The sequence below is a fragment of the Bombina bombina genome, chromosome 7 (assembly GCF_027579735.1).
Source record: "Bombina bombina isolate aBomBom1 chromosome 7, aBomBom1.pri, whole genome shotgun sequence".
NCBI classification, from domain to species: domain Eukaryota; kingdom Metazoa; phylum Chordata; class Amphibia; order Anura; family Bombinatoridae; genus Bombina; species Bombina bombina.
Window position 1 is genome coordinate 14,225,953 of NC_069505.1, and position 23,355 is coordinate 14,249,307.

Below are 23,355 nucleotides of genomic sequence, written 5' to 3' on the forward strand. Positions count from 1 at the left end.
ATTTGCATAAATAAAAAGAGAGAAGCGCTCAACCTGGAAACGAACAATAGCATAATAGCTTGTTCTATGGCTAGTTACCACCCAAGAAGCAGCCTCTTTTTGCTCAACATGTGCCTTTCACAGAGAAAAACTTTCCTGAAGCATATCAGTCTGATCCTGACTTCACAGTACAGTCCAGCCCCGAAATACCAGGCAATCCTTCTCTGAACGAGAGAAACAGCAAAACCCCAGATGTACGTTTCGGCCTATTGTGGGCCTCTTCAGTGAGGTGCAGCCATATCCCTCTAGGCACACTGAGCAACGGGTTCACGTCTGGATTCCCGCATAACACTTAGGGAGACTTCCCAAAATGTCATAATTTGCATAAAAAAAGAGGCTGCTCCTAGGGTGGTAACTAGCCATAGAACAAGCTATTATGCTATTGTTCGTTCCCAGGTTGAGCGCTTCTCTCTTTTTATTTATGCAAATTATGACACTTAGGGAAGTCTTCCTAAGTGTGATGCGGGATTCCAGACGTGGACCCGTTGCTCAGTGTGCCTAGAGGGATATGGCTGCACCTCACTGACGAGGCCCACAATAGGCCGAAACGTACGTCTGGGGTTTTGCTGTTTCTCTCGTTCAGAGAAGGATTGCCTGGTATTTCGGTGCTGGACTGTACTGTGAAGTCAGGATCAGACTGATATGCTACAGGAAAGTTCTTCTCTGTGAAAGGCACATATTGAGCAAAAAGAGGCTGCTTCTAGGGTGGTAACTAGCCATAGAACAAGCTATTATGCTATTGTTCGTTCCCAGGTTGAGCGCTTCTCTCTTTTTATTTATGCAAATTATGACACTTAGGGAAGTCTCCCTAAGTGTGATGTGGGAATCCAGACATGGACCCGTTGCTCAGAGTGCCTAGAGGGATATGGCTGCACTTCACTGACGAGGCCCACAATAGGCCGAAATGTACGTCTGGGGTTTTGCTGTATCTCTCGTTCAGAGAAGGATTGCCTGGTATTTTGGTGCTGGACTGTACTGTGAAGTCAGGATCAGACTGATATGCTACAGGAAAGTTCTTCTCTGTGAAAGGCACATATTGAGCAAAAAGAGGCTGCTTCTAGGGTGGTAACTAGCCATAGAACAAGCTATTATGCTATTGTTCGTTCCCAGGTTGAGCGCTTCTCTCTTTTTATTTATGCAAATTATGACACTTAGGGAAGTCTCCCTAAGTGTGATGTGGGAATCCAGACGTGGACCCGTTGCTCAGTGTGCCTAGAGGGATATGGCTGCACCTCACTGACGAGGCCCACAATAGGCTGAAACGTACGTCTGGGGTTTTGCAGTTTCTCTCGTTCAGAGAAGGATTGCCTGGTATTTCGGTGCTGGACTGTACTGTGAAGTCAGGATCAGACTGATATGCTACAGGAAAGTTCTTCTCTGTGAAAGGCACATATTGAGCAAAAAGAGGCTGCTTCTAGGGTGGTAACTAGCCATAGAACAAGCTATTATACTATTGTTCGTTCCCAGGTTGAGCGCTTCTCTCTTTTTATTTATGCAAATTATGACACTTAGGGAAGTCTCCCTAAGTGTGATGCAGGAATCCAGACGTGGACCCGTTGCTCAGTGTACCTAGAGGGATATGGCTGCACCTCACTGACGAGGCCCACAATAGGCCGAAACGTACGTCTGGGGTTTTGCTGTTTCTCTCGTTCAGAGAAGGATTGCCTGGTATTTCGGTGCTGGACTGTACTGTGAAGTCAGGATCAGACTGATATGCTACAGGAAAGTTCTTCTCTGTGAAAGGCACATATTGAGCAAAAAGAGGCTGCTTCTAGGGTGGTAACTAGCCATAGAACAAGCTATTATGCTATTGTTCGTTCCCAGGTTGAGCGCTTCTCTCTTTTTATTTATGCAAGTCCCTGCTGGGGTCTGCCCCAGTGCTGGGGTTCCATGACCCTTCAAAAAAGACTGTGGTTAGTGCCAATGCAAGCAGTTATGGGTTGGGGGCTGCACTCCTGCAGTTAAATGAAAATAAACTACAGCCCATCGCCTACTGTTCCCGCACACTGACAGCTGCGGAGTCAAAATACGCTCAAATTGAGAAAGAGTGCCTGGCTGCAGTTTGGGCCTGTGAGCGCTTTCAGTGTTATCTAGTGGGTTTGGAGAAATTTAGTCTGGAAACTGACCACAAACCGCTAGTCCCTCTAATCAACTCTTATGACATTGACAAAACACCCTTGAGATGCCAGAGACTTTTAATGAGACTGCTCAGGTTCAATGTTCAGGCAGTGCATGTGCCGGGGAAACAACTGGTTGTGGCGGATACACTATCCAGGCTGCCGCTGGCTGCTGGTGAAGAATCCTCCACAGAATCTGATGTGAAAGTGTATGTTGATTCAGTTCTGGCCTCTAAGTCTATTTCTTCAAGGAAACTGGAGGAAATAAAGAAAGAGACATATTTGGACACAGATCTGCAAGAGGTTATAAAGTACATAAAAGAAGGCTGGCCCGAGAGCGGGGCAGCCTGGATGTCTTTAAGTGCTTACCAGCCAGAGAGGTCGCAGCTCACGGAGCTGGAGGGGTTGGTGCTGTTCCAAGACTGCATTGTAATTCCTGTCAGCATGAGGAAGGAGATGTTAAACAGGATTCACGATGGCCACTTAGGCATTACAAAGTGCAGAGAGAGGGCAGCTACAGCTGTGTGGTGGCCTGGGATCAGCTCCGACATTGCAAATCACGTGTCTAAATGTGCCTTTTGCCGGGAACGCCGGCCTACTCAGAGAAGGGAGCCCTTGATTTCTACTCTGCTGCCTGCGGGGCCGTGGCAGAAAATAGCTGCTGATTTGTGTGAACTGCATGGAAAAAAGTTCCTTGTTGTGATCGACTACTATTCCAGGTACTTGGAAATTGCACCCCTGAATGATATCACAAGTCAAGCCGTTCATTCGCATAAAGAGCTTATTCGCCCGGTGGGGCATTCAAATGGAGCTGGTGAGTGATAATGGTATGTAGTTCACTTCTACAGAGTTCAGTGCTTTCAGCAGGGAATATGACTTTGTACATTCCACGTCAAGTCCACATTATCCGCAGGCCAACGGAATGGCTGAAAGGGCAGTTCAAACAACAAAATTCATTCTAAAGCAATCTGAGCCGTACCTGGCCCTCTTGTCATACAGGGCGACGCCCATTCAAGCTACCGGGTTTAGCCCGGCACAGCTGATGCTAGGACGCCAGATTCGCACCACTTTACCCTCAGTGGGTGTCTTCAAGCTGCCTGGCCCTGTTCCTCGGGACGAAGTCCTTAGGAGGGATGAAGAGGCCAAAAAGGGTTGTCGTTTCTTCTACGACAGGAGACATTCTGTCAGGCCCTTACGGGAACTGAATGCGGGGCAAACTGTCAGAATTAAACTGGATGATGAGAAGAAATGGAAGACGCCTGCTACGGTAGTTGGCCACTCTCCAGAACCAAGGTCTTATACAGTCCTTACTGAGGGAAGGACGGTTACACGCCGTAACCGAAGACATCTTCAGCCTGTACCTGAGAGTCTGGAACTGGATGCCTCAGTACCACCACCGGTGGGATCCCCTGTTCTAAGAGAGGTGCCTTCCCCTCAGCAAGATCACAGCGGGGATATATCTTTGCCTCCAGCGGACTCTAATTCACCATCTTCTGTATCAGAGGACAGTTCATGCAAAGTTACATCAAGCGGAAGAGTGGTGAGACTTCCGGCCCGATATGGGGACTGACTTTAGCTAGAACAGTGACCGGAAGTATGGGCAGAATAATCCCATGGTCACTGTGGACTAGGGTAGTCTACCCCGATGTCCAAGTCAGGATGTAATTTATGTGTTTATATTTTCTGAACCTGTTTGTTTATATAAGCAGTGATCAAGTGCACCTGGTGCACGAAACATGTCTGCATGGGGATCTGCTCACTTGCCTGGACATTCTAATAGTGTCCTTTTTTATGCATTTTGGAATAAAGTTGTACTTCACTTTTTACTTGCTGCCTGGAACTCGACATTATTTGCTCTACACAGCATAGTGCTTTTTACAGCACTCTCAGAATTACCTTCCTTTCTCCCAGAGCGCCTTTTCTACACTTTGTACTCTATTTGTTTATCTATATTGTTCGAAAAAAAAATGTTTTTGTATACTCTGTTCGTATACCTTGCTATTTGTTATATTCAAATGAATGCTTCGCCTTTGAAAAAGGGGAAGATGTGATGAGAGCAGGGTGTGATGTCACTAGTTGGGGGCGGGGCTTAGGTCCGGTAGTCTGTGTCGCGGTTAGTTAGTTAAATCAACCTGACTAGATGTATGTTTCTGTGCTCTGTAATAAAATAGAGTTGTACCATCATTGCTGTGTCCTGCATATGTCCTGCATCTCATGACAATTACCAAATTATTAATATTCAATACTAATCAATAAGAGCAACAAAATTACAATATGTTGACATCTGACAAAATAAAAATTGCTGATATGTTCCTATTGGAACTAGAACCATAAACATAGAGATCTGCATAGGTAATGCAACTTCCCAAATAACCAAGTGAAAATGAAATCTTAAGTTTTTTCTAACAATCTGGTTCATGTGACTGAAATGCAGACAGTTACCTATTGTCTCAGAACCAGCGTCCTGGTACCATGGAGCTCTGCAGGGGTGGTGCACTGTTTTCCCCTCCCCCAAGATTTTACTCCTAGAGCCACCCATACCATAGACTACACAAATTATACCTCTAGATATGCCATACACAATGTCCAGACTCACAAAGATTCTACCCCATACATGCACTGCTAGATGAGGTTTGCAATACATTGGGTGGTAACTATGCCCCTCTTCCAATACTCATTATCTCTCTCTCTTACCTTATATCCCTTCTCTTGAGCATTTTGCACAGCTCCCCCTAATGTCCGGATTCGGTATCTCAATATATGACGTGCCATCTCTGGGTAAAGAAGAACAATGTTGGGATAAATCCATGTGTCCTAAAGCAACAGAAAAGCAAAAAAGAATATGTCCTTGTATACATGACCTTAAACTGTTAACTTATTTTATACTTATACAAATTATACATTTCATCTCCCCAACAGATTACAATAAACAAGATTGCACCAAGTTTTCATATGAACAAAAAAGCTATCTAATAATGTGCTTGTAAATCACAAAACAGATAATGAAATATATATATATATCTATGTGTGTGTGTGTATGTATGGCTCATTACTCCCAACTGTCCCGTATCCTGTAGGATCTGCCACCTGTAGCCAAAGATTGTCCCAATTAAAAAAAATTATAAAAAAACTACATGTATATATATATATATATATATATATATATATATATATATATATATATATATATATATATATATATATATATATACACTGGTATATGTGTGTGTGTGTCTAAGATCAGACCCTATGCACAGGTAAGGGGTGCACTGTACACATGACCTTTATATTATATTTTATATATAAATATAAATTATATATATATATATATATATATATATATATATATATATATATATATATATACTGTATATATATATGTATGTATGTATATATATATATGTAACAAAAAACTTGTTTATTACAATTTGAGTAAAAATATGCATTTGTTTTAATTTTTGTTGCAGATCTCTCACACATAATAATATACACATAACATAATAGCATAAATTAAATCTACTGGGTGTCCTTAAAAACAATAATATATATATATATATATATATATATATTAGGGATGGGCGAAATGTGTTTATATTCGAATTCGAATGTTAGAACGAATGTTATTGTAGAAATTCGATTTACACAATAGAATGTTGATAAGAACGAATATTCTTAAAAATTTGATTCGAATATTACATTTATAAAACACAATTGTAGACTAGAAACACTATTTCGAATTCGAATGTCACATTCAAATCAAATATCACATTTATTAAACACAGTTGTAAACTAGAAATACTATTTCGAATTCGAATGTCACATTCAAATAGGAATGTCACATTCGAATTAGAATATTACATTTAAAAAACACAGTATTAGACTAGAAATACTATTTCAAATTCGAATGTGACCTTCGAATGTAGCATTCGAATTCGAATATTACATTTATTAAACACAGTTGTAGACTAGAAATACTATTTCGAATTTGAATGTCACATTCAAATTCGAATATTAAATTTCGAAATTAAATGAATATATAGCTAAACATTCTATTATTCTAACAAATATTTTCGAATTTTATTGAAAAATACGAAAACAAAAATTCAAAAATAGGATTTTAGAATGTTATATAAACATTCAAAATTCGTTTCAAACGAACAAATGTATAAAAATTTGTTTTAAATTTCGAATTTTTAGAAACATTCGCCCATCCCTAATATCTATATTATTTTATTTTTTTGTGTGTGTGTTTCTCACAAAAAATAATACTTCTACTAATTCTAACATGTGAACAGCATCTAAAAAATAAAAACAGTTCAGTAGAGGTGTGTGTGTGTGATGGCTTAGCAGCTAGTGGGTTATTAATATGTTATATGTTAAATAAAATGCTACTCAAGCTCCTTGTTGTTGCAGTTCTGAAGGCTTGTGCCTGTCTACCAATAAACGTGTGGGCACTGTCTCTTTCAATAAATGAGTATGTTTATTAAATAAAAATACATTTAGACTTGTACCTGATCCCAAAATATGTGACCCCAATAATCTTCTTTGCTTCTACCGTTTGATAGACCTCCAGGACTAATTCCAGAAAATTCTTCAGTGGATCCCAAAGGTGGAAGAGAACTTAATAGATAAAAAAGACATCCATATACTGACTTTTGCAGGGTCACTGAGCCTTCAACTTCTATAGAACTTTCTGCCAATATATCAGCCCATGCTTTCTCATGGGATGAATAAAGTTTTTTTTCTTCAACCAAAATAAGACCTTCAACATATTTCTCCTTTACATCTTCTTCAGATTCAGAGACTGAGGTAAGAAACACCCAAGAATTTTCTTGCTCAAATAAAAGTGTCAGTGCCTTTGGAACAGGGGTCCAGATCATATGAACAGACTTCAATGGACAAGACTTCACCTCTGGTATTAGAGTGCTTCCATATATGTACCTTAGGAAAAATAAAACATCTATGTTTCATACATCCCAACATTCCAAAATTCCAAAGCAAAGAGGGACACCCTTTGGAAAGTATGTGTGCCAATATATATACATATAAATACACCCACTTTTTCAATTCCAGTTATACACTTTTATTACACATTTGTATTAAGAATAAAACACTTTTGTATATAGTTATATACATATTAGTAATATAAACTTCTATTCTCTTACCTAAAAACTGTTTCTTTTTCAGATGCCATCTAGCTAAGGCAGGAATACAGGGAGTGCAGAATTATTAGGCAAGTTGTATTTTTGAGGATTCATTTTATTATTGAACAACAACCATGTTCTCAATGAACCCAAAAAACTCATTAATATCAAAGCTGAATATTTTTGGAAGTAGTTTTTAGTTTGTTTTTAGTTTTAGCTATTTTAGGGGGATATCTGTGTGTGCAGGTGACTATTACTGTGCATAATTATTAGGCAACTTAACAAAAAACAAATATATACCCATTTCAATTATTTATTTTTACCAGTGAAACCAATATAACATCTCAACATTCACAAATATACATTTCTGACATTCAAAAACAAAACAAAAACAAATCAGTGACCAATATAGCCACCTTTCTTTGCAAGGACACTCAAAAGCCTGCCATCCATGGATTCTGTCAGTGTTTTGATCTGTTCACCATCAACATTGCGTGCAGCAGCAACCACAGCCTCCCAGACACTGTTCAGAGAGGTGTACTGTTTTCCCTCCTTGTAAATCTCACATTTGATGATGGACCACAGGTTCTCAATGGGGTTCAGATCAGGTGAACAAGGAGGCCATGTCATTAGATTTTCTTCTTTTATACCCTTTCTTGCCAGCCACGCTGTGGAGTACATGGACGCGTGTGATGGAGCATTGTCCTGCATGAAAATCATGTTTTTCTTGAAGGATGCAGACTTCTTCCTGTACCACTGCTTGAAGAAGGTGTCTTCCAGAAACTGGCAGTAGGACTGGGAGTTGAGCTTGACTCCATCCTCAACCCGAAAAGGCACCTCAAGCTCATCTTTGATGATACCAGCCCAAACCAGTACTCCACCTCCACCTTGCTGGCGTCTGAGTCGGACTGGAGCTCTCTGCCCTTTACCAATGCAGCCACGGGCCCATCCATCCGGCCCATCAAGACTCACTCTCATTTCATCAGTCCATAAAACCTTAGAAAAATCAGTCTTGAGATATTTCTTGGCCCAGTCTTGACGTTTCAGCTTGTGTGTCTTGTTCAGTGGTGGTCGTCTTTCAGCCTTTCTTACCTTGGCCATGTCTCTGAGTATTGCACACCTTGTGCTTTTGGGCACTCCAGTGATGTTGCAGCTCTGAAATATGGCCAAACTGGTGGCAAGTGGCATCTTGGCAGCTGCAGGCTTGACTTTTCTCAGTTCATGGGCAGTTATTTTTTGCGCCTTGGTTTTTCCACACGCTTCTTGCGACCCTGTTGACTATTTTGAATGAAACGCTTGATTGTTCGATGATCACGCTTCAGAAGCTTTGCAATTTTAAGAGTGCTGCATCCCTCTGCAAGATATCTCACTATTTTTGACTTTTCTGAGCCTGTCAAGTCCTTCTTTTGACCCATTTTGTCAAAGGAAAGGAAGTTGCCTAATAATTATGCACACCTGATATAGGGTGTTGATGTCATTAGACCACACCCCTTCTCATTACAGAGATGCACATCACCTAATATGCTTAATTGGTAGTAGGCTTTCGAGCCTATACAGCTTGGAGTAAGACAACATGCATAAAGAGGATGATGTGGTCAAAATACTAATTTGCCTAATAATTCTGCACTCCCTGTAGAAAGGAGCACAGACAGTCAGGGACAGACACAGACACCCCTTCACACATACACACACACACAGCCCTCACACACCCCTCACACACACACAAACCCCTCACACACAAACACCCCGCCACACACACACACCCCTCACACACTCACCACACACCCTCACACACAAACACCCCTCACACACGCACACACACACACACACCCCTCACACACACACACACCCCTCACACACACACACACACACACACACACACCCTCACACACACACACAGCCCTCACACACCCCTCACACACACACAAACCTCTCACACACACACACCCCTCACACACACACTCCCTCACACACACACCCCTCACACACACACACACACGCCCTCACACACACACAGCCCTCACACACCCCTCACACACACACAAACCCCTCACACACACACACACACACACACACACACACCCCTCACGCACACACCAAACACCCTCACACACAAACACCCCGCCAAACACACACACCCCTCACACACTCACCAAACACCCTCAGACACAAACACCTCACACACACACCCCTCACACAACCCTCACACACACACCCCCCCACACACACACCCCTCTCACATACACACACACACACACACACACACAAACCTCACACACATACACCCCTCACACACACCACGCACCCTCACACACAAACACCCCCCACACACACACACGTCACACACCCCTCACACACACACACACACACAGCCTGCAAAACTTACAGCCCTGGGTTCTCAGTTAACCCCAGACAAGCAGTTAACCCCAGACAATCCTGGATGCAAATTCCACAGGGAAAGTTACCAAACAAATTAACACAACACACATAAAGCCTGGCACTCTCTTGCAAGCACACAGCTAGATTAAAAGCAAAATGGAAGAGTTTAGTTACAACATTTGGCCAAATGGCGATAGACCCAGGACCACCTTAAGGTCTAACCTACAGATACAAAAAAGGATGAGACGGGCCCTTTGTAATTTCCCTAAACACATACAAAACACAGAAATGGACTCCACTCTCAAACCATACTTGGTACACATCCTGTGACCCTGCAAAACTCACAACCCTGGGTGCTCACCACCACTCACAGACAGCTGCACATCTTTCAGTGACTCAGGCAGTTAACCTCAGACAAGCCTTGGTGCAAAGCTCATAGGACAAATTACAAAACAGAATTATTTACCTAACACATAGAAAGTCTTGCACTCTCTTGCAAGCACAGAGCTAGTTTAAAAGCAGAATAGAAGAGTTAGTTACAGCATAGGTACCCAGGGAGGAAGAGACATTTTCTGGGGTTACTGAAAGCTGTGCAGCTGTCTGTGAATTCTGGTAAGCTCCCAGGACTGTAAGTTTTGAAGGGTCTTGGGATGGGTACCCAGTCTGGTTTGATATAAGTGAGTGACTGTGCTTATCAAGCAATCACTGTGTAGCATGCCGAAGGTTAATGGCTGAATTCTGTTCACAAGTAGTCATTGAATTAAACTGCAATTCTCTTTATACTTACTCTGCCTCATGGAAGTCTTGTCCCCTCTGCAGCCTCAGATCCTCGCTTTTGACCTTGAAAGAAGTTCTGAGGTTTAAGGTTACTAGGTCAGTTCCTCTTGTGCGCTTTATGGTTATAATGTTAACCAAAAGGTGAGTGTGAGATCTGTGAGCAAAGATTTGTTGTGTAGCTGTGAATGATGAACACTCAAGAATGTGATTAAATGTACCTAGGGGTAGATTAGAGAAACAGAGAATAATTACATTAAAGGAATATTAAAGTCAAATGTTTTAGATTTACACAGCATATATCAGCAACAAAGCGCCACATTGCAAAAGGTCTGTACACACAATAAGAGCTAGATTACAAGTGGCGCGGTAAAACAAACTTTGCTAAAGATACATTTTTGCCCTAGTCAGGTTGTGCTGGTATTACTATTATTATTATTTTCGAGTGCGCGTGCATGGAAATCAATGGAGACAAAAAAGTGGTATAAAACCAAACACCCTAGAGCACGCAAACACCATCGCAATTTCACATTCCCCTAGAAGTCAATGGGGAAAAAATATTGTTGAAAACACCCACCGCGCAAACAACATAACATATTCGCATTAGCAAATACATATTATTTAGAGTAAATACATAGCGGTAGATTTAAGGGTCGAGCGGACAGCCTCTCTAAATGCCAACATTTCTAGTGAAAAGCTTGTGCAATGCCGCCCCCTACTCACTAGAGGACAATCAGCCACTAGCAGGGGCTGTCAATCATCCAGATTGTAGTTTAGATGGCGTAGAAGTTATGGAGATTGCATATATATGTTTTATCATGTTTTCATCTACTTAAAGTAATGGTAAATCATATAATAATGTTTTCAAATGTGTATATATGACTGTACATAAATTATATATATATATATATACAGTTCAAAAGATATAATACAGTGTTATTATGTGTGTAACTGTACTATGTAATGTATATTTATTAGAGAGTGTTAATATGAGTGTAACTGTACTGTGTAATGTATATTTATAATTGAGTGTTAATATGAGTGTAACTGTACTGTGTAATGTATATTTATTAGACAGTGTTATTATGAGTGTAACTGTACTGTGTAATGTATATTTATTATTGAGTGTTAATATGAGTGTAACTGTACTGTGTAATGTATATTTATTATTGAGTGCTATTATGTGTGTAACTGTACTGTGTAATGTATATTTATTAGATAGTGTTATTATGTGTGTAACTGTACTGTGTAATGTATATTTATTATTGAGTGCTATTATGGGTGTAACTGTACTGTGTAATGTATATTTATTAGATAGTGTTATTATGTGTGTAACTGTACTGTGTAATGTATATTTATTAGACAGTGTTATTATGAGTGTAACTGTACTGTGTAATGTATATGTATTATAGAGTGTTACTATGATTTTAACTGTACTATGTAATGTATATTTATTAGATATTTTTATTATGTGTGTAACTGTACTGTGTAATGTATATTTATTAGATAGTGTTATTATGTGTGTGTAACTGTATTGAGTATTGTATATTTATTAGATAGTGTTATTATGAGTGTAACTGTACTGTGTAATGTTTATTTATTAGATAGTGTTATGAGTGTAAGTGTACTGTGTAATGTATATTTATTAGACAGTGTTAATATGAGTGTAACTTTACTATGTAATGTATATTTACTAGACAGTGTTAATATGAGTGTAACTGTATTGTGTAATGTATATTTATTAGATAGTGTTAATAATTGTGTAACTGTACTGTGTATTGTATATTTATTAGACAGTGTTATTATGTGTGTAACTGTACTGTGTAATGTATATTTATTAGACAGTGTTATTATGTGTGTAACTGTACTAAGTAATGTATATTTATTAGACAGTGTTATTATGGGTGTAACTGTACTGTGTAATGTATATTTATTAGACAGTGTTATTATGAGTGTAACTGTACTGTGTAATGTATATTTATTAGACAGTGTTAATATGAGTGTAACTGTACTGTGTAATGTATATTTATTAGATAGTGTTAATATAAGTTTTACTGTACTGTGTAATGTATATTTATTAGACAGTGTTAGTATGAGTGTAACTGTACTGTTTAATGTATATTTATTAGACAGTGTTATTATGAGTGTAACTGTACTGTGTAATGTATATTTATTAGACAGTGTTAATATGAGTGTAACTGTACTGTGTAATGGATATTTATTAGATAGTGTTAATATGAGTGTAACAGTACTGTGTAATGTTTATTTATTAGAGAGTGTTAATATGAGTGTAACTGTACTGTGTAATGTATATTTATTAGATAGTGTTAATATAAGTGTAACTGTACTGTGTAATGTATATTTATTAGATAGTGTTATTATGAGTGTAACTGTGCTGTGTAATGTATATTTATTAGACAGTGTTATGAGTGTAACTGTGCTGTGTGTAATATATATTTATTAGACAGTGTTAATATGAGTGTAACTGTACTATGTAATGTATATTTTATAAAAAATTGTTATTATGAGTGTAACTATACTGTGTAATGTATATTTATTAGACAGTGTTAATATGAGTGTAACTGTACTATGTAATGTATATTTACTAGACAGTGTTAATATGAATGTAACTGTATTGTGTAATGTATATTTACTAGACAGTGTTAATATGAGTGTAACTGTATTGTGTAATGTATATTTATTAGATAGTGTTAATAATTGTGTAACTGTACTGTGTAATGTATATTTATTAGACAGTGTTATTATGTGTGTAACTGTACTGTGTAATGTATATTTATTAGACAGTGTTATTATGTGTGTAACTGTACTATGTAATGTATATTTATTAGACAGTGTTATTATGGGTGTAACTGTACTGTGTAATGTATATTTATTAGACAGTGTTATCATGAGTGTAACTGTACTGTGTTAATATGATTGTAACTGTACTGTGTAATATATATTTATTAGATAGTGTTAATATGAGTTTTACTGTACTGTGTAATGTATATTTATTAGACAGTGTTAGTATTAGTGTAACTGTACTGTGTAATGTATATTTATTAGACAGTGTTATTATGAGTGTAACTGTACTGTGTAATGTATATTTATTAGACAGTGTTAATATGAGTGTAACTGTACTGTGTAATGTATATTTATTAGATAGTGTTAATATGAGTGTAACAGTACTGTGTAATGTATATTTATTAGAGAGTGTTAATATGAGTGTAACTGTACTGTGTAATGTATATTTATTATATAGTGTTAATATAAGTGTAATTGTACTGTGTAATGTATATTTATTAGATAGTGTTATTATGAGTGTAACTGTGCTGTGTAATGTATATTTATTAGACAGTGTTATGAGTGTAACTATGCTGTGTGTAATATATATTTATTAGACAGTGTTAATATGAGTGTAACTGTACTATGTAATGTATATTGTATAGACATTGTTATTATGAGTGTAATTATACTGTGTAATGTATATTTATTAGACAGTGTTAATATGAGTTTAACTGTACTGTGTAATGTATATTTATTAAACAGTGTTATTATGAGTGTAACTGTGCTGTGTAATGTATATTTATTAGACAGTGTTATGAGTGTAACTATGCTGTGTGTAATATATATTTATTAGATAGTGTTATTATGAATGAAACTATACTATGTAATGTGTATTTTTTAGACAGTGTTATTATGTGTGTAACTGTACTATGTAATGTATATTTATTAGACAGTGTTATTATGAGTGTAACTGTACTGTGTAAGGAATATTTATTAGACGGTGTTAATATGTGTGTAACTATAATGTGTAATGTATATTTATTAGACAGTGTTAATATGAATGTAACTGTACTGTGTAAGGTATATTATTTGATGTTATTATGAGTGTAACTGTAATGTGTAATGTATATTTATTAGATAGTGTTATTATGTGTGTAACTGTACTGTGTAATGTATATTTATTAGACAGTGTTAATATGAGTGTAACTGTACAGTGTAATGTATATTTATTAGATAGTGTTATGAGTGTGTAACTATACTGTGTAATGTATATTTATTAGACAGTGTTGTTATGAGTGTAAGTGTACTGTGTAATGTATATTTATTAGACAGTGTTAATATGAGTGTAACTGTACTGTGTAATGTATATTTATTAGATAGTGTTATGAGTGTAAATGTACTGTGTAATGTATATTTATTAGACAGTGTTAATATGAGTGTAACTGTACTGTGTAATGTATATTTATTAGATAGTGTTATGAGTGTAAGTGTACTGTGTAATGTATATTTATTAGACAGTGTTAATATGAGTGTAACTGTACTGTGTAATGTATATTTATTAGATAGTGTTAATATGAGTTTTACTGTACTGTGTAATGTATATTTATTAGACAGTGTTAGTATGAGTGTAACTGTACTGTGTAATGTATATTTATTAGACAGTGTTATTATGAGTGTAACTGTACTGTGTAATGTATATTTATTAGACAGTGTTAATATGAGTGTAACTGTACTGTGTAATGTATATTTATTAGATAGTGTTAATATGAGTGTAACTGTACTGTGTAATGTATATTTATTAGATAATGTTAATATAAGTGTAATTGTACTGTGTAATGTATATTTATTAGATAGTGTTAATATGAGTGTAACTGTGCTGTGTAATGTATATTTATTAGACAGTGTTATGAGTGTAACTATGCTGTGTGTAATATATATTTATTAGACAATGTTAATATGAGTGTAACTGTACTATGTAATGTATATTTTATAGACATTGTTATTATGAGTGTAATTATACTGTGTAATGTATATTTATTAGACAGTGTTAATATGAGTTTAACTGTACTGTGCAATGTATATTTATTAAACAGTGTTATTATGTATGTAACTGTACTGTGTAATGTATATTTATTAGACAGTGTTAATATGAGTGTAACTGTACTGTGTAATGTATATTTATTAGATAGTGTTATGAGTGTGTAACTATACTGTGTAATGTATATTTATTAGACAGTGTTGTTATGAGTGTAAGTGTACTGTGTAATGTATATTTATTAGACAGTGTTAATATGAGTGTAACTGTACTGTGTAATGTATATTTATTAGATAGTGTTATGAGTGTAAGTGAACTGTGTACGGTATATTTATTAGACAGTGTTAATGTGAGTGTAACTGTACTGTGTAATGTATATTTATTAGATAGTGTTATGAGTGTAAGTGTACTGTGTAATGTATATTTATTAGACAGTGTTAATATGAGTGTAACTGTACTATGTAATGTATATTTACTAGACAGTGTTAATATGAGTGTAACTGTATTGTGTAATGTTTATTTATTAGATAGTGTTAATATGAGTGTAACTGTACTGTGTAATGTATATTTATTAGACAGTGTTATTATGTGTGTAACTGTACTGTGTAATGTATATTTATTAGACAGTGTTATTATGTGTGTAACTGTACTATGTAATGTATATTTATTAGACAGTGATATTATGGGTGTAACTGTACTGTGTAATGTATATTTATTAGACAGTGTTATTATGAGTGTAACTGTACTGTGTAATGTATATTTATTAGACAGTGTTAATATGAGTGTAACTGTACTGTGTAATGTATATTTATTAGATAGTGTTAATATGAGTTTTACTGTACTGTGTAATGTATATTTATTAGACAGTGTTAGTATGAGTGTAACTGTACTGTGTAATGTATATTTATTAGACAGTGTTAATATGAGTGTAACTGTACTATGTAATGTATATTTTATAGACATTGTTATTATGAGTGTAACTATACTGTGTAATGTATATTTATTAGACAGTGTTAATATGAGTTTAACTGTACTGTGTAATGTATATTTATTAGACAGTGTTATTATGTATTTAACTGTACTGTGCAATGTATATTTATTAGATAGTGTTATTATGTGTGTAACTGTACTGAGTAATGTGTATTTATTAGATAGTGTTATTATGTGTGTAACTGTAGTGTGTAATGTATATTTATTAGACAGTGTTATTATGTGTGTAAGTGTACTGTGTAATGTATATTTATTAGACAGTGTTAATATGAGTGTAACTGTACTATGTAATGTATATTTACTAGACAGTGTTAATATGAGTGTAACTGTATTGTGTAATGTATATTTATTAGATAGTGTTAATAATTGTGTAACTGTACTGTGTAATGTATATTTATTAGACAGTGTTATTATGTGTGTAACTGTACTGTGTAATGTATATTTATTAGACAGTGTTATTATGTGTGTAACTGTACTATGTAATGTATATTTATTAGACAGTGTTATTATGGGTGTAACTGTACTGTGTAATGTATATTTATTAGACAGTGTTATTATGTGTGTAACTGTACTATGTAATGTATATTTATTTGACAGTGTTATTATGGGTGTAACTGTACTGTGTAATGTATATTTATTATTGAGTGTTAATATGAGTGTAACTGTACTGTGTAATGTATATTTATTAGACAGTGTTATTATGAGTGTAACTGTACTGTGTAATGTATATTTATTAGACAGTGTTAATATGAGTGTAACTGTATTGTGTAATGTATATTTATTAGATAGTGTTAATAATTGTGTAACTGTACTGTGTAATGTATATTTATTAGACAGTGTTATTATGTGTGTAACTGTACTGTGTAATGTATATTTATTAGACAGTGTTATTATGTGTGTAACTGTACTATGTAATGTATATTTATTAGACAGTGTTATTATGGGTGTAACTGTACTGTGTAATGTATATTTATTATTGAGTGTTAATATGAGTGTAACTGTACTGTGTAATGTATATTTATTAGACAGTGTTATTATGAGTGTAACTGTACTATGTAATGTATATTTATTAGACAGTGATATTATGGGTGTAACTGTACTGTGTAATGTATATTTATTAGACAGTGTTATTATGAGTGTAACTGCACTGTGTAATGTATATTTATTAGACAGTGTTAATATGAGTGTAACTGTACTGTGTAATGTATATTTATTAGATAGTGTTAATATGAGTTTTACTGTACTGTGTAATGTTTATTTATTAGACAGTGTTAGTATGAGTGTAACTGTACTGTGTAATGTATATTTATTAGACAGTGTTAATATGAGTGTAACTGTACTATGTAATGTATATTTTATAGACATTGTTATTATGAGTGTAACTATACTGTGTAATGTATATTTATTAGACAGTGTTATTATGTATGTAACTGTACTGTGCAATGTATATTTATTAGATAGTGTTATTATGTGTGTAACTGTACTGAGTAATGTGTATTTATTAGATAGTGTTATTATGTTTGTAACTGTAGTGTGTAATGTATATTTATTAGACAGTGTTATTATGTGTGTAAGTGTACTGTGTAATGTATATTTATTAGACAGTGTTAATATGAGTGTAACTGTACTATGTAATGTATATTTACTAGACAGTGTTAATATGAGTGTAACTGTATTGTGTAATGTATATTTATTAGATAGTGTTAATAATTGTGTAACTGTACTGTGTAATGTATATTTATTAGACAGTGTTATTATGTGTGTAACTGTACTGTGTAATGTATATTTATTAGACAGTGTTATTATGTGTGTAACTGTACTATGTAATGTATATTTATTAGACAGTGTTATTATGGGTGTAACTGTACTGTGTAATGTATATTTATTATTGAGTGTTAATATGAGTGTAACTGTACTGTGTAATGTATATTTATTAGACAGTGTTATTATGAGTGTAACTGTACTGTGTAATGTATATTTATTATTGAGTGTTAATATGAGTGTAACTGTACTGTGTAATGTATATTTATTATTGAGTGCTATTATGTGTGTAACTGTACTGTGTAATGTATATTTATTAGATAGTGTTATTATGTGTGTAACTGTACTGTGTAATGTATATTTATTAGACAGTGTTAATATGATTTTAACTGTACTATGTAATGTACATTTATTAGATAGTTTTATTATGTGTGTAACTGTACTGTGTAATGTATATTTATTATTGAGTGCTATTATGTGTGTAACTGTACTGTGTAATGTATATTTATTAGATAGTGTTATTATGAGTGTAACTGTACTGTTTAATGTATATGTATTATAGAGTGTTAATATGATTTTAACTGTACTATGTAATGTATATTTATTAGATAGTTTTATTATGTGTGTAACTGTACTGTGTAATGTATATTTATTAGATAGTGTTATGTGTGTTTAACTGTATTGAGTATTGTATATTTATTAGATAGTGTTATTATGAGTGTAACTGTACTGTGTAATGTATATTTATTAGATAGTGTTATGAGTGTAACTGTGCTGTGTGTAATATATATTTATTAGACAGTGTTAATATGAGTGTAACTGTACTATGTAATGTATATTTTATAGACATTGTTATTATGAGTGTAACTATACTGTGTGATGTATATTTATTAGACAGTGTTAATATGAGTTTAACTGTACTGTGTAATGTATATTTATTAGACATTGTTATTATGTATGTAACTGTACTGTGTAATGTATATTTATTAGATAGTGTTATTATGAGTGTAACTATACTATGTAATGTATATTTTTTAGACAGTGTTATTATGTGTGTAACTGTACTATGTAATGTATATTTATTAGACAGTGTTATTATGTCTGTAACTGTACTATGTAATATATATTTTTTAGACAGTGTTATTATGTGTGTAACTGTACTATGTAATGTAAATTTATTAGATAGTGTTATTATGTGTGTAACTGTACTGTATAATGTATATTTATGAGATAGTGTTATTATGAGTGTAACTGTACTATGTAATGTATATTTATTAGACAGTGTTATTATGTGTGTAACTGTAGTGTGTAATGTGTATTTATTAGATAGTGTTATTATGTGTGTAACTGTAGTGTGTAATGTATATTTATTAGACAGTGTTATTATGTGTGTAACTGTACTGTGTAATGTATATTTATTAGATAGTGTTATTATGTGTGTAACTGTACTATGTAATGTATATTTATTAGATAGTGTTATTATGTGTGTAACTGTACTATGTAATGTATATTTATTAGACAGTGTTATTATGTGTGTAACTGTACTATGTAATGTATATTTATAAGACAGTGTTATTATGTGTGTAACTGTACTGTGTGATGTATATTTATTAGATAGTGTTATGAGTGTAACTGTACTATGTAATGTATATTTATTAGATAGTGTTATTAAGTGTGTAACTGTACTATGTAATGTATATTTATTAGACAGTGTTATTATGTGTGTAACTGTACTGTGTGATGTATATTTATTAGATAGTGTTATTATGTGTATAACTGTACTGTATAATGTATATTTATTAGATAGTGTTATTATGTGTGTAACTGTACGGTGTAATGTATATTTATTAGACAGTGTTATTATGTGTGTAACTATACGGTGTAATGTATATTTATTAGACAGTGTTATTATGTGTGTAACTGTATTGTGTAATGTATATTTATTAGATAGTGTTATTATGTGTGTAACTGTACTATGTAATGTATATTTATTAGACAGTGTTATTATGTGTGTAACTGTACTGTGTAATGTATATTTATTAGATAGTGTTATTATGTGTGTAACTGTACTATGTAATGTATATTTATTAGACAGTGTTATTATGTGTGTAACTGTACTGTGTAATGTATATTTATTAGATAGTGTTATGAGTGTAACTGTACTGTGTAATGTATATTATTAGACAAGTGTTAATATGAGTGTAACTGTACTTTGTAATTTATTTTTGTTGTGTTTTGTGGAAGCTTTTTGTTACAGAAAACACTTAACCACAGCTCTTCGATTGCGGTAAAGATTGAAGGGAAAATCGCAATTGCGCTAGCCAAATCGTGATTTCGCTAAACTTGTAATATCAGTGCAATGGAAATGGCTCTCAAAAATGTGAAATTGCTTGCGCAAAATTCTTTGTGCCTCACTTGTAATCTAGCCCTAAATGTTTTAAAATATGCACAGAGGGACAGGTGACCAGAGGTAAATACTGCAGTTATCCTGAGATTGTCTGTGTATAGGGCAATGCTACATTTAGTCTCAAATGTCACCCCCAGAGGGACAGGATGGGGTCGATCCGATAAAAATTGTCGCCCGCAAAAGCCGGCGATGCCAATTTTTGCGTGGGTTTGGTATCACATATACGGCGTAACCTAGAAGTTACGCGCGTATATTTCTGCTGTCGCCCGTAGTTTTTTGGGCTATAGGCAGGTATACCAAACCCGCGCAGTTTGGTATCCAATATGCAGCGTAAGGACTTACGTGGCGAAAATGGAGAAAACTTACTCCATTTTCACCTCGCCACAAAAAGCAGCCGTAAGAAGCCTTACGCTGACTATTGGAGCCCCGTAACTCCCTAAACTGGCTGCTAAAATAAACCTAACACCTAACGCATGCGCAATGTCTATCTCCCTGTCAACCGCGATCTTCTAAAATAAACCTAACACCTAACGCATGCGCAATGTCTATCTCCCTGTCAACCGCGATCTGCTAAAATAAACCTAACACCTAACGCATGCGCAATGTCTATCTACCTGTCAACCGCGATCCCCCCCCCGAAATCCCTAATAAAGTTATTAACCCCTAAACCGCCGCTCCCGGACTCCGCCGCCATCTACATAAACTAACCCCCTACTGTGAGCCCCTAAAACCGCCGCCATCTACCTTATCTATCCCCTAATTAGAACCCCTTACACCGCTGTCATCTACCTTATCTATCCCCTAATCTGACCCCTTACACCGCCGCCACCTATATAAAAATTATTAACCCCTAATCTAATCCCCCTATACCGCCGCCAGCTATATTAATATTATTAACCCCTAATGTAAGCCACTTACACCGCCGCCATCTCTATTAAAATGATTAATCCCTTATTTAATCTACCTACCCCGCCGCCAGCTATATTATCTATATTAACCCTAAGTATATTATAGTTAATATAGGTATTACATTATATATATTAACTATATTAACCCTAATTATATTAGGGTTAATATAGTTAATATAGTTACTATAGTATTTATATTAACTATATTAACTCTATCTAACCCTAACTAAACTTATATTAAATTAATCTAATTCATTTATAAACTAAAATATTCCTATTTAAATCTAAATACTTACCTATAAAATAAACCCTAAGGCCTAGATTTGGAGTTTGGCGTTAGCCGTGAAAACAAGCGTTAGAGGCTCCTAACGCTGGTTTTAGGCTACCGCCGGTATTTGGAGTCAGTGATTAAAGGGTCTAACGCTCACTTTTCAGCCGCGACTTTTCCATACCGCAGATCCCCTTACGTCAATTGCGTATCCTATCTTTTCAATGGGATCTTCCTAACGCCTGTATTTAGAGTAGTTTCTGAAGTGAGCGTTAGAGCTCTAACGACAAAACTCCAGCCGCAGAAAAAAAGCAGGAGTTAAGAGCTTTCTGGGCTAACGCCGGTTCATAAAGCTCTTAACTACTGTACCCTAAAGTACACTAACACCCATAAACTACCTATGTACCCCTAAACCGAGGTCCCCCCACATCGCCGCAACTCGATTAAATTTTTTTAACCCCTAATCTGCCGACCGCCACCTACGTTATACTTATGTACCCCTAATCTGCTGCCCCTAACACCGCCGACCCCTGTATTATATTTATTAACCCCTAACCTGCCCCCTCAACGTCGCCGCCAGCTACTTACAATAATTAACCCCTAATCTGCCGACCGCAAAGCGCCGCCACCTACGTTATCCTTATGTACCCCTAATCTGCTGCCCCTAACACCGCCGACCCCTATATTATATTTATTAACCCCTAATCTGCCCCCCTCAACGTCGCCTCCACCTGCCTACACTTATTAACACCTAATCTGCCGAGCGGACCTGAGCGCTACTATAATAAAGTTATTAACCCCTAATCCGCCTCACTAACCCTATCATAAATAGTATTAACCCCTAATCTGCCCTCCCTAACATCGCCGACACCTAACTTCAATTATTAACCCCTAATCTGATGACCGGAGCTCACCGCTACTATAATAAATGGATTAACCCCTAAAGCTAAGTCTAACCCTAACACTAACAGCCCCCTAAATTAAATATAATTTAAATCTAACGAAATTAATTAACTCTTATTAAATAAATTATTCCTATTTAAAGCTAAATACTTACCTGTAAAATACATCCTAATATAGCTACAATATAAATTATAATTACATTGTAGCTATTTTAGGATTAATATTTATTTTACAGGTAACTTTGTATTTATTTTAACCAGGTACAATAGCTATTAAATAGTTAAGAACTATTTAATAGTTACCTAGTTAAAATAATTACAAAATTACCTGTAAAATAAGTCCTAACCTAAGTTATAATTAAACCTAACACTATACTATCAATAAATTAATTAAATAAAATACCTACAATTACCTACAATAAAACCTAACACTACACTATCAATAAATAAATTAAATACAATTCCTACAAATAACTACAATTACATAAACTAACTAAAGTACAAAAAATAAAAAAGAACTAAGTTACAAAAAATAAAAAAATATTTACAAACATAAGAAAAATATTACAACAATTTTAAACTAATTACACCTACTCTAAGCCCCCTAATAAAATAACAAAGACCCCCAAAATAAAAAAAATGCCCTACCCTATTCTAAATTACTAAAGTTCAAAGCTCTTTTACCTTACCAGCCCTGAACAGGGCCCTTTGCGGGGCATGCCCCAAGAAAATCAGCTCTTTTGCCTGTAAAAAAAAACATACAATACCCCCCCCCCAACATTACAACCCACCACCCACATACCCCTAATCTAACCCAAACCCCCCTTAAATAAACCTAACACTA

General features: G+C 35.0%; 1 protein-coding gene across 1 annotated transcript in view; it reads right to left on the reverse strand.

Annotated features, from left to right (window-relative positions):
- Positions 1–23,355, reverse strand: part of PGGHG (protein-glucosylgalactosylhydroxylysine glucosidase) — a 151,918-nt gene that overhangs the window by 81,239 nt on the left and 47,324 nt on the right. The window contains exons 3-5 of the mRNA XM_053719960.1: positions 10,467–10,674; positions 6,668–7,097; positions 4,851–4,970 (exon numbers count right to left, since the gene is read on the reverse strand). Coding sequence (XP_053575935.1) covers positions 4,851–4,970; positions 6,668–7,097; positions 10,467–10,674 — 758 coding nt within the window. The remainder of the gene's footprint in view (positions 1–4,850; positions 4,971–6,667; positions 7,098–10,466; positions 10,675–23,355) is intronic.